This window comes from Fopius arisanus, unplaced genomic scaffold (genome assembly GCF_000806365.1).
Source record: "Fopius arisanus strain USDA-PBARC FA_bdor unplaced genomic scaffold, ASM80636v1 scaffold00150, whole genome shotgun sequence".
Classification (NCBI taxonomy): Eukaryota; Metazoa; Arthropoda; class Insecta; order Hymenoptera; family Braconidae; genus Fopius; species Fopius arisanus.
The window spans coordinates 51,207-63,797 of record NW_011887889.1 but is presented as its reverse complement, the minus strand read 5'-3'; the positions used below and the strand labels follow the sequence as shown (position 1 = coordinate 63,797).

Genomic DNA, 12,591 nt, shown 5'->3' with positions numbered 1-12,591 from the left:
ACCCAGCTTAGCATACGCAGCCCTGGGCGAAATCGATTCTCCTCGACATACCAGCCTGTATCCAGCTCATTCTGCTTTGCTTATTAGGAGGTCGAGAGGTGGCAAATCTAGAGTCACTCTGTATTTTCTGGTGAATAGCATGACTAACGTGTTCTGAGGATTAATTGAAAGTTTCGTCTCGTCACACCATTCCTCCAGGCTTCTCCCGGGATGGTTTAATCTAGCCCTTAGCATGTTTAAACCTATTCGCCCAGTTTTTTTAAAAGTTCATCAACCATAATTCACCACAGGAGTGGAGACCCCCTTCTGTGGAAAGCCGCCTATGGGGTGGCATTCCACCTTTGCACCGTTGTGTACTGCTGTCAATGCCCTCCTTCTCAATAGGGTTAGCGTGCAATCAGTGATAGTCTCTGGGTAACCCTTCCTTGACATGGCTTTCATTATTACATCGTATTTGTTTCGATCAAACACTCCTTCGATGTCAAGAAGTATTCCCATTGCGTAACGTTCTTCCTGTATTTGCTCTTCGATTTTTCCTACCGGATACTGCAGGCTGGGTCTCTGGACCTTTCCTGTCTACAGGCATACTGTGATTAGGAGAGTAATCGGTTTATCAGCAGTGACTTTTTGACGTATCAGTCCATCAGTCTCTCTAGCATCTTGAAAACGAAGGAGGCTAGACTGACTATGTGCCAGGCTGGTTCTGAGAAGCTTTGTAATTGTTCCCAAGATGACGCCCATTCCTTCTTGCGAAAGCACTAGGTATATTCCATTTGCATCTGGCGCCTTTAGAGGTTCAAATTAATTTATTACACATTCCATTCCTTGCGGGTACACGATCTTGGTTGCTGGAACCGTCGCGAGGTTTATATTGCTCTGCTGTTGTCTTCTAAGCTTGTTGCACAACGTTCTAGCTACCGAAGCTAGGGAAGTGTTCACTCAGCAATAGTTCCAATGTTTCTTCGGGGGTGCAGGTATAGCTGCTGTTTGGCTTTATTAAAAACCTGAGATTGACGCCGCTTTGGCCTCCTAAAAAAAAACGTTTTTATTCTAGAGGCCTTGGACAGACTCCCGATACAGTTGCTGAACTAGTTTCAATCGCGCGGTCGCATGTTTCCACTCAAACCTGTCGCTCGTGATTGAGGTCGCTCTCGACCTTGACCATCAAGTGACGGCGTGACTCGTTCGGTACCGTATCGATTTCCACTCTTAATGCTACCAGTTCGCGGCGCGTAATTAATTCAAACTTGAGTCTGCAATTATCCTCTTAGTGAGATATATCAATTTTTTATGCTTTAAATATGAATTTTACGTTGTAGCCTTCGCTACAATTACCTACCCGTGGTAGTGTTTCTACATTACCTGCGGCGCCCAGAACGTACTTCCGTACGACTACCAGAGTGGGGAGCACTTGGGACTACGTCACACGACGCTTTTCCCACTCTTCAGTGGCAGCTATATGAGCTCCTGCGCGAGTTCTCTCAGCTCAGTTCGTGTTCGGTCCTGCCTTGAGCGCGGAAGTACCTGGCTAGCTATCTAGGTCTTTAGCCTTTCCTTTTAGCCATCCTACACACTCTGGTACTGCCTAGACATTGTCTCCTTTCTCAGTATTGAGAACTGGCCATTCCGCTGTACAACACTGTGCACTCACTGCTATCGGTTCTGCTCTTATTGTTGGACGGAGAGACGGTTGCTCTCTTTTTGTTTCTCCCCTTTACAGGGTTGAGAAATTATACTGCAAATCGCCATCTGCGCTTTGGACGCAAGTCAAAGACGTGTCTCTCTGAGACATAATTTGTATTGTTAGCTCTCTTTCGACTGGCTCTACCCAGTCGGTACGTTACAACGTGAAATTTTTGGGAACAGGTCATAGTCCAGTCTACGCCTAGAATCAGGTGGCTATCACGTAGGAGCTCTTTCCGGAGAGAGGTCTTCTAACTAAATTAAATGTTTGCGAAACGAACTTGTGATGTACGTCACTGCTGAAAAGAATAAACTTAAATTTTTAATTCTTATCGAAGAAACATATCTAATAGTTCCAAATCTTGCCAGGGCGCCAGTCAGTGATAATATTTTTTTGGAGGCACTGAGTCCTCTAAGTTTAACTCAAAACCTATAAACTCAAAATGGCCGGCAGCTCATTTATACGAATAGACTCCACTTATTACAAGGGGGAGGAGAAACGATACCCCCTATCTGGGATTCTCCTCTATCGCAACAAAGAAGTTACGAGTTTTCCAATTCAAAGCCAAAACTATTATAATTTATACAAAAAATTAGAAAATTGAACACAAAATAAGGCAGAAATCAAATTTCGGCGTTTTCATGTTCCATTATTCATGTCTTCGTCAGGATAAGAACAAATCAACATGACAAAAGAAAATTAAATTGATCGATTTTTCCGATAATCGATATCACAAATTATTGGAAACTCGATCCCAAATGAGATATCCACAACTGCAAAATAATGACAATATTAATCGGAAACTTAAACTTAAATTTGCCTTTAAATGTCAGATAAAATCGTCAGATTTCCTCAACTCTAAAGAAACGTCACAAGAGACGCCATTATATGGCCAACAATAGGCTCCCCGAAAAACTCTATATTCTCTCAAAAATCTCCATTATTCACCTCTGCCCAACTGTTAAGTCGCTCCACCACGTATTTCTTCAGGCATAACAACAACCGGGACGCCAAAAATACTCAAACCATACTCAAAATGTGAGAACAATGTTCTCTCCTCAAAAACTTAACGTGACTACGCTCGTCTCATAGAAGGGGGGCTCCAGAGTCCACCAGAGGCTTTACTCAAATTGTGATTTACTTTCTTTAAAAAAAGGACTTTTAATCAATAAAAGTCAAATACGAGGTAAAAACATTAAACTCGGTTGACGAAGGAGGTCGTCACAAACTAATCCTGAATTTTTCGAAACTAACTAATCCTAAATTTTTCCTAAACCGTAAGCTTTGGCGATCAAGGCAACCGAGGGAGCTAATTTCGACTCTATGGCCTTCTACTCGTACTGACGGGAAAATTCGTCAATCCTCTCTCAACGAAGGGCGCACGGATATCTCAAACTCAGTTATGGTTTCCCTATGCAATTAACAAAAACGGCTTTCCAAGGACTACCAAGAGCCACCACGTCGGCCAATTTTTCACGGTGATGCCGGGGGCTTTCACTCAATTACTCGTTGACTAATCTAATCTGGTAACGGAGGTGAATTTGAGGTGTATTTACTAATTTTGTACTAATCGTTACCTGTAACGGTGTGTTTTCGGTAATTTTCTGCTGTTCTTTCTCGTTCTTAATCCTAGGTAGTTACCCTACAGGATTACTGTCTCAAAAGGAGGCAAAGGACTCGATTATACCATAGGAAAATAGGAAGGGGGTCTACGCTAGTCGAAATGACAGGGTATAATATTGTCGCAAGTGCATAGAAAACTAAACGTACTCATTCTCCTGGATAGCTTGGGGCTCCTGTCTCTTTTTCTTCTTTCTCTAGTTTCTTTCTCAATTCCGCTGTCTCCCTCTTTTTTCTGCACTTCCTTTCTGAATTTCTCATCTATACTTCGTTTTACTCCATTTTTAATTGCGGGCTCATCTTTGTTTGTAAATTAATCGGTAGCTTCCCATGGAAGTTCAGGCGGTCAGAGGGTCTTACTAGGGTAAAGTACCCTCGGAGGTATTTTCAGGGGTCCTCCATTCTTTGCTATGATGCCCGAAAGTTCTTCAGGGAGCTGGATGGAGGAAATAAATATCGGAGAATGAGTTGCCTAACGCTGACCACATAACTTGATATGTTTTCTTCCCGTATGCCCTTCAGGTTTTCACGATCCGGCCTCATACCACCATTGTACTCCATTGGCCGGACGGAAAGTAAAACCTCCGCTGAAAAAGCCTGGTACAGTCATCCTTTTGACGGGACTACCGCTTGGCATTGAAACTACAATTAGAATTAATAATAAATAAATTAATTAGGCAAACCTAGATCATTGGCCTGCAAATGAAGCATTCTAACCGTACGGTTACTACCGTCGGTACGCAACCTAATATTATTATTACTATTATTGTTATTAGACTAAAGAACAAGTTATTACTAAAAATATTCTCCGAACCAGAGATTTCATTCAACAGTTTACTTCTTCGAGCCTGATTGGTGGGCTATTTTTGAGTTTTTTCACGGCTCCCTTCGTGTTACGAGAGTGCTGATTGAACAGCGTCATAGAATAGCGGAGCATAACGTTCGCCGTTGCCGCACAAAGAAATTTGAATTCGTTCAATGCAAGCGGTGCTCATCAAGTTCGTCTCGCATCACTTCAATAACTCGCGTTACCGACCGCAACGTTTGGCAGCGCACACAACGTCCGGCTCGAGGCGGAAAAATTCAAGATGACCTATACAGCTTGAAAGAAATAATCATTGTCTTCTTAACTTTTTATTGAATATTCTTATCTGTTCCGATATCTGGAATTGCCGCAACTTTTGGACATTCTTTGGAGTTTCCTTATTTATGACATATTGGAGACCGATTGGGCACAGCTGGGGGCTTCTCATGAGAATATGGCAGGTCAGAAAATCCGGAAGTTGACTTGTCACGATCATTTAAAATCCAGATTTTCCACATCGTTCTTACAAGTTATAAATCAGCTCCGATAACGCTGCTGCAGCCTGTCGAAGAAGGGTATTCCAAACCTGAAGTAGTCACTTTTTAATGGCTGGGGAAGGTCAACTGATCAAGCTCAACACGACACGACTATCTGATATCAAGATGAGAAAATGTCCAGACATTTACAATGAATGGAGGCCATGAAAAGATCTTTCCCATTAAAATACTCTGACTTGTATGCCTCTGCGGGCTCTGGTTGTATTACCTCGAAGATGTTCGTTGATTGCTACGACAATAAGCGATTGCAGTTTATCCTGACCAACTCCTGAATCCAGCTCTAATTAAATGTTACAGCGCTCTGATTCCAGTTTTTGAATTGAGTGCCTCCGAGACACTCAGTGCTCTTGAAGCTCTACATCAGCCAACCGAACATTGGGCTCCCGTTGTTCTTCACACATAAAGGGGTAGAAGAATGATATCAGTGCATCCGCTGACTATCCACACTCACCTAGGCTCAAATGTGGACGATTGCATATTTTGGTAGATGATGGGAGAGAATTAAAGCAAGTCTTATTTGCTTCGAATTGCTTCATTGCGTATAGCTTGGAGAGATAAAAAGGATTAAAATTATCATGGGTGAGATCTTTTAGGTTGAGATTAACTTCACTAAACTCGGAGGATCGTTTAAAAAGGCCCTGAGCGCAATTTTCAGGGTGCCTCAAACAAAGATTTGAATTGAATTGTGCGAAATCAAGATTTCCTAATGTGTCGCGCCTCTGAATCTACTAAGGCCAACCCAATTTAGCTGGGATGATCCAGTACGAACACAATCGTGCGGAGAAAAAAGCATTGAATGTGAGTTATGGTATAACTTACACTATATCAAGTTAATTAAGCGGTTTAGGGTGTAAGGAAATCTGGGAATTTCCTTTTGGATGGCAAGATCATCCATAGAATTGTTAAAACTTCGTGAGTACGCAGAGAAAGACCCCTGAGAGTTCAGATTTGAAATTTAGAGTCATTGACAATTTAGGATGTAAGTGCCTTTGTTGATGCCCAAAATTGAAGAGAATTTTGATTGCGTATTTCACGTTATTTGTTTTGAAAATTTAATTGCGTTTTCACACCAAAAATATTAACTTTCAAGATTATTGAGGTTTAGTGAAGAATTATTGCGAATTATCGCCAAATACTGAATTAAAATTTCGAGAAATAAGAATTCATTAGGTAGAGTTCCTTATTTAATCGCGTCTTAAGCCAAAATATACCGAGCTGAACGGTTAGATTTAGGATAAAATTCTTAGATAAATGTACAGGATAGGTTTAGGATTAATTGGAATGTTATCGCTCAAATTATAGGATTTACGAGGCAGAACAGGTTAGGGTTAAGGTTTCGGTGACAGGTGAGGAGGGAATCAATGCAACCATGAGGAACTCCTGAGTAGTCAGGTTGCTTGGGGTTCGTCAAAATTCGAATTTAAAGAATTAATAAGAATTAATTATGGGTGGAAAATTAGGATTTAGGTAATTTTATTCGTTCTGATCCCGTGATCCCGTGAGAAAACCATCCTAAATACGCGCCCTTAATTAAAAAGAATTTATTTGATGAGGAAAACCGTTCATCATCTCGAAAATAATTTAATTGCAGTTTTGCCTTACTTTCCATTTCGCGCGCTAGGGAATTAAAAGTTACTGCGGTTTAGTTGCGAGATAGGTCGCTAACCGCGTTCCCGCCGGCCATGCTGCGAAACCGCCAGTTCCTTGTTGACATCAGTATAGGTACGGGTGCGTGCAGCAAGTTAGAGTTTTTTTTGCATTAATTGCGAGTTTTGGAGGATTCCTTGTGTACCGAAGAGTTAGCGTGAGGTGTGAGGAACATTTAGAGACCAGGGAAGGAGACAAATAGTTGGATATTTGCTGAGATACAGCCTGGAGACAAGGAGGACGATTTCGGGTGAGCATTACCATGCTTTCCCATGTATTTTTGCAGATTTCGCGTCACGAATGTGTGTTAGATTCGTTCTCGCGCATTCAACTTATTAATTAACTAATGCTCAGTGCGGAAGAGCAGAATTCGTGCCTATAGAGCCATTTTTACGAAAAATATCCGTTCGAGAATATCACGCCTCGTGTTAGAAATTCTCATTGTTCGACACGATCCAACTGCGCAATAGACGTCACATTCGAGAATTATCGCCGAGGTGAGAGCCCCTCTCATCTCTCATTCCCTCTTGCGATTATTTTATCGCTTCAAATTGCTGTTATAGCCATTTTTACTAATAGTTAAATACACCTACGAACGTTAACAATTCGTCATGCGATTCACGCCCTAGTATTTCGGACATTTCGACGTTTTGTGCAGTTTTCGTGCGTCGAGAGACTTCATCTCGAATCTCGTGTGCCGTGCCGGCCGATAGCTCTCACGTGGCAGGGTTTTATGCTCAGTGAGCCTCCACTTTTAGAATGTTCGAGCAGTGCCGTATCTGAGGTGCCATGCCCCCTGCACCTTAAAGTTTATTTGTGGGGGTTTGGGAATTATTAATCTTGGGGTATTTTCTCGAGCTTTGTTTCATTTATTGAATTATGCGGAATGGAAGTTAGGTGCTAATTGCGAATATTCGCCTGAGATTATTCTTGTGCCTTGTGGCCAAATTCGAGATTATTAGGATTTTGAGTAATTAGAATTTCTGGGTCTCTACGTACGTCACGCCTGATTTTGTATGTCTCTCTCTCAACTTTGTAATAATGATTTTCCTATTGAATATAATTTTGGTTCTGCTCTTGAATTTAGAGATTTTGCGTAATTTATTTTGGAGTTTTCCCCAATAAACTTATTTCCACCAGGATCCACCCCTCTCTACATAACCGACCCCCTGAGCAGCGCGGGTAATACCACCTTTTCCTGGGATTTTCTTTCGAGATGTTGTTTTATAGTATTCTTTCGGGTTTTCGTTTACGTTTTGAGAATTAAGGTATTTCGGTGTGTTATTTCCGGAGGAAGAAAAAATGACTGGCGCCGAACCTTCGATTTTTATCTTGACGATTTTAGATTCCAGGGGAAAAGGGCAGGTTAACTGGCCAATTTCATCCCCACTGAATTTGGGCATATTACAAGGGAAATTTATTAGGATCACTAAAAAATGAACGGGAATTAATTGGAATATATTTCCCAGCCATAGAGCATGGCAATAGTTTTCTACCACGAAGTGACTTCTTCGTTTTTGGTACTTCGAGCAAATTAACGGTAATAAGAATTAACTCGCGACAAGTGCTTAGAAAGATTCTAGCTTTCTGCTGGGGTTAAGGAAATAAGTAGAGCAATAGCAAGTTCCTCCAGTGAGGTACATATCGCTGGTGATATACGAGAACACGAAAATTCCACGAAACGTCGCTCATTCATTTTGAATATTTTTCTCGCTGCGTTGCCCGCATTAGTTGACCGCACCGCCAGGCTACGATTTTGGAGAAATATGATTGACACCTTTGCTCGTTAAATAAAAAATGTCTTGCAATTAAAACTGTTACTTATAGAAAATGCAAAATTTTTCAATAATTATGTCCAATGCAGTCTGATACTCCAAACAGTTGTTTTTTAATTGTCAAACTTTCAGATTCTCTATAACAAATTGGCACGGAAAATATTACGAAACTACTGCCATCGCAAATTTGGTTTCAGATTTGAATCTTAATATTTTGGCTTCCGGATGGAACCTTTGTGTTCGGCCATGATCAAGTTCCCTATTTTTTGTGTTAGGGTAACTCACTGCAGCCTAAAAAGTTCGAATATGTCGTTTTTAGATGGTGTATGTAAGCATGTATGTATGTATGTATGTGTGCATATGTGTATTTTTTAATTTCTTTCTCTCCCTCTATTTTTGTTCACTACGAATTAATGGAATGCCATGATTTTTTCTTTAATGAATATAGAATTGTAAAAGCTCTATCTATTGACTCTGATTATTATTGCAATTTCCATGACAATTCAGAAGAATCCGCAATTTTTCAATGAATTTTTTTGTTTTTGTTTTTCTTTAAATTTTTTCACGTGGATCAATAGAATCTCATGAATTCCCCTATGAATATAGACTTCCATGCGCTCCATCCATTGACACCAATTGGAATTGAAAGCGGCAGAAAGATTCGGAAATATTCGTATTTTTTCGAAAATCGATTTTCAATGATACTTAAGTAATTACTATCAGAGAGAAATTAACGAGCTCTTAAAGATTGATACACAGACAGACATTCACAGGTCAGATGATCCGTTCAGCTAACTATTCGCTCGCCTTAAATAACCAGTGGCCTCTCACCTCTGATACTTGAGGCGCCACTTGATGAGCAGCGATAATTATGGTATGAACGCACCATTAGTGATTGACAGCTATCAGCTTGCGCCCCTTTAATCGCTCTCATTTGTATATTGTTCGTTCGTGACTTTTCGTTGCAGACACTGGGCTACTAGGTAGGTCGAAATATCAAATAAAAGGCGAACCGGGTTAAACTCAATTGTACGTTTCGTACGATTCAGAATAATTGCAAACGACTTGATGTAATGAGAAGAGTCAAGCTGTTGTCTCAGGCTAGAGGTCAGTAGTTGCGATAGAGAGTGGTGCCGTGAAGCTGCTTCCTCAAAGACGAGTTTCGGAAAGTCAGGCGAATTGGCAGGGTACCGACTCGAATTAGTTCAGGCTGGTAGATTTGTAGAAATAATTCAGACGAACTGGCTTCAAGAAAAAGTGTCCAGTTGTATGCTCAGATCAAGGTCAGTCATGACGTCAGAGGGTGATCCTGCAGAGCTGCTTCCCTTCCTTAATATTATGTGGGGTTATTTCCAAGCGCCTTGTCTTTATGTTGTGTGACGAAGACATGTTGCTTCCTCAAAGACGAGTTTCGGAAAGTCAGGCGAATTGGCAGGGTACCACCTCGAATTAGTTCAGGCTGGTAGATTTGTAGAAATAATTCAGACGAACTGGCTTTAAGAAAAAGTGTCCAGTTGTATGCTCAGATCTAGGTCAGTCATGACGTCAGAGGGTGATCCTGCAGAGCTGCTTCCCTTCCTTAATATTCTGTGGGGTTTTTTCCAAGCTCCTTTTCTTTAGGTTGTGTGACGAAGCCATTATTTATAGCCCCCCCCCCCCCCCGGCCCACTAATAATTACACTGGTCTTTTCCGTAGGATAAGTTATTAGAATAAGGTATTAGGATAAGATATTAGGATAAGGGATTAGTATCGGTAAAACTAGGTTAGGAAAACCTGTCACCGTTGATTTCCCACTTCCAAACTATTCCTTCCACCCGCCCCTTTCCCTTGCCATTGCACTCACGCCGGCCCGATACTGACGATGGACGAAGAGGATGAAAACCTCCCACCCCCCAGTTCCTCACGCCGCCACACGCCAAGAAGAAGGAAACTGGCGAAAAGGCGAAATTCCGCCCTTCTCCTTTTCTTTATTTTCAGGCCCTCCCATAATCAATATCATCATTTAAACAGAATTCTTCCCCCAATAGATTAATATCGTTCCCTGGCCTGGAATAACTTGTTGTTAATTCTCAGACCAAGGTCACAGTGGTTATACCAAGTTTTTCAAATATAAAAAAATTTAACCATAGTAAACTGTGGCGTCCACAACAGGTTTACGCGCTGTTCTCAGAATTTTCCTATGCTCTTTCGTCCTGCACATGTTTCAGTACCGCCCAATTATTTTGAGAATTAATATACTTTGCCTGATTAATCGCGTGATTTATTACCACTGATTTTATTCTGTGACGGAGTGACTTTTTTGTCAATTTAATTGGTTTTTTTTTACTAACGCCATGTGAATCATTTTTCATTCATTTGCATCTCGCCCTTGATCCAAAAATATTTCCAAAATAAGTTCCTCACCGGAACAATAATTAATGAACTTTGCTCTTCAATTGATGGAAATAACCTCGGCAAATATCTTAGTAAATTAATCATTAATCCAATTGAATTAATGAGTTGCCGTCAATACATTGCTTGTTCACGTTTAATTCACATTTAATTTTAGTATTTACGAAATAAATAAATACGATTATTAAGGAAAAAGATTATGAGAAGTTTTTTGCTCCTCCACTTTCGCACTTTTAATTGGTGTTGCAAAAATTCTCGATTTCTAATGGTCTGATGTATTCCGAATGGAGTGTTTGGGGAGGGAAATTCGGGGCCTAACGCCAGAGGGATATTAGTTCCCGAGGTTCCTTTAGAAGTCTCAGACCGGGTTGACTAGACCAGGCAAAGTGTGCTCAATGGGCTCACCTAGCTCCCAACTTCAATTAGGTTAATGACTATAAAAAAATGAATCCTAATGTAGTGTGCAGGTAGTGGGAGGGGCGAGCCTACGATGCTTGGGTCAGAGTGGGGGTGTCGTTACGTCAGTCAACGCACAAAACTTTGAATTTTTCAAAGGAAATTTTGCAATCGAATCCACGATGAAATATAAGCTCGTGAGTTCGTTGCCACTGGGTCAGTTAGTCAGGTTGTCAGACACAGACAATTAGTAATCCGATTATTCGTTAAGTCACTTTCTTGTAATTCACATTGCCTGATATTTACGGCATTAATCAAAGACTATATTTATTGAATAAATCGTTTAATCGTTAAAAAGTTGAATCTCCCTGAGAGATATTCATTTCTAATTATCTACAAGTGATCTGTCCCTATCATCGAACCCAACCGCTCGGGTCTATAACAGGAATATTTGGGTCTAATTGGGTTTTATGGCTCCGGCTCCCGAAGATCCGACTTCGCCCATGTCTGGAGTAGACTGTTCAATGAATGATTTTGAGTTAAGTTATTTTTACAAGCGTCTTCGTTATCACTTGTTTTTTGACAAGTTGTTCGTCAACGTATTAACTTTCTGTTTTTCATTTCCATTAAACTATAATCTCATGGGGTGTTAATGCTTCAGTTACTCGTGTCTTTTTTAAAGTAAATTCATTTTGTTTATCAAATTATTAAAATCAGTGTCTTGTTCAACATTTCGCATTACTTGTAATTATTATTTAAAAGACCCTCGATTATTTGTAAATTAATTTCTGCTCCTTCTTGTTGTACCCATAATAGACTGTCGGAGTCATTTGTCCAAAATTAATCTGGTATTATAATTAATTTTTCCTTGAAATAGCCTTGCTAATACTCTTTGATTCCTTTTCCATTTCTTTCTTATATTACCTTTCATGACAAGGTATTTACTCAACAAATTTAAACGTGTATCTCTACATTGGAAAAATATGAAAAACGTCGATGGAGTAAATTAGAGTAATTCAACTTGTTTCGTCAAATGTTGTCGACATTGTCCATTGTTACACTCCAAAGTACGTCACCCTCATCTTTCCCTTATTGCGATGTTACTGGGAGCACTCTATTGAAAGATTTGTAGTGAAAGTTCCTGAAATTATTCCAAGTTGATCCACGCGTTATATCCGTTACTAGTTTAACGTGAAGAAGATGCATCAGTGCTGAGAATGAGATTTTTTGTCATCAATGTTAATATTAATGACAATTTATATTAATTTTACAGTATGGAAGGAGGCGAGCTCTTTCAACGAATACAGGATCGACAGGATGGTGCATTTACAGAGAGAGAAGCAGCGGAAATAATGTTCGAGATTTCCATTGCAGTTAAACATCTTCATGATATGAATATCGCACACAGGGATCTCAAACCTGAAAATCTTCTTTATTCCAGATCAGGTAAGTATCTACGTAGTAATATATCTAATTCGCTTTATTAAAGCTGTTTCTACGTTCAGATCACACAGGAATATTGAAATTGACGGACTTTGGATTTGCCAAAGAAACTCACGTCAAGGACACTCTACAAACGCCCTGCTACACTCCTTATTATGTAGCCCCTGAAGTTTTAGGTCCAGAGAAATACGATAAAAGTTGTGACATTTGGTCACTTGGAGTCATAATGTACATACTGTAAGTAAATCATTCTCAAATTGAATTTTTTTTTT

At 40.2% G+C, this 12,591-nt stretch overlaps 1 protein-coding gene across 1 annotated transcript in view; it reads left to right on the top strand.

Moving 5' to 3' along the window:
- Nucleotides 1-12,591, top strand: part of LOC105272233 (MAP kinase-activated protein kinase 2) — a 61,235-nt gene that overhangs the window by 16,372 nt on the left and 32,272 nt on the right. The window contains exons 5-6 of the mRNA XM_011314251.1: nucleotides 12,150-12,322; nucleotides 12,382-12,556. Coding sequence (XP_011312553.1) covers nucleotides 12,150-12,322; nucleotides 12,382-12,556 — 348 coding nt within the window. The remainder of the gene's footprint in view (nucleotides 1-12,149; nucleotides 12,323-12,381; nucleotides 12,557-12,591) is intronic.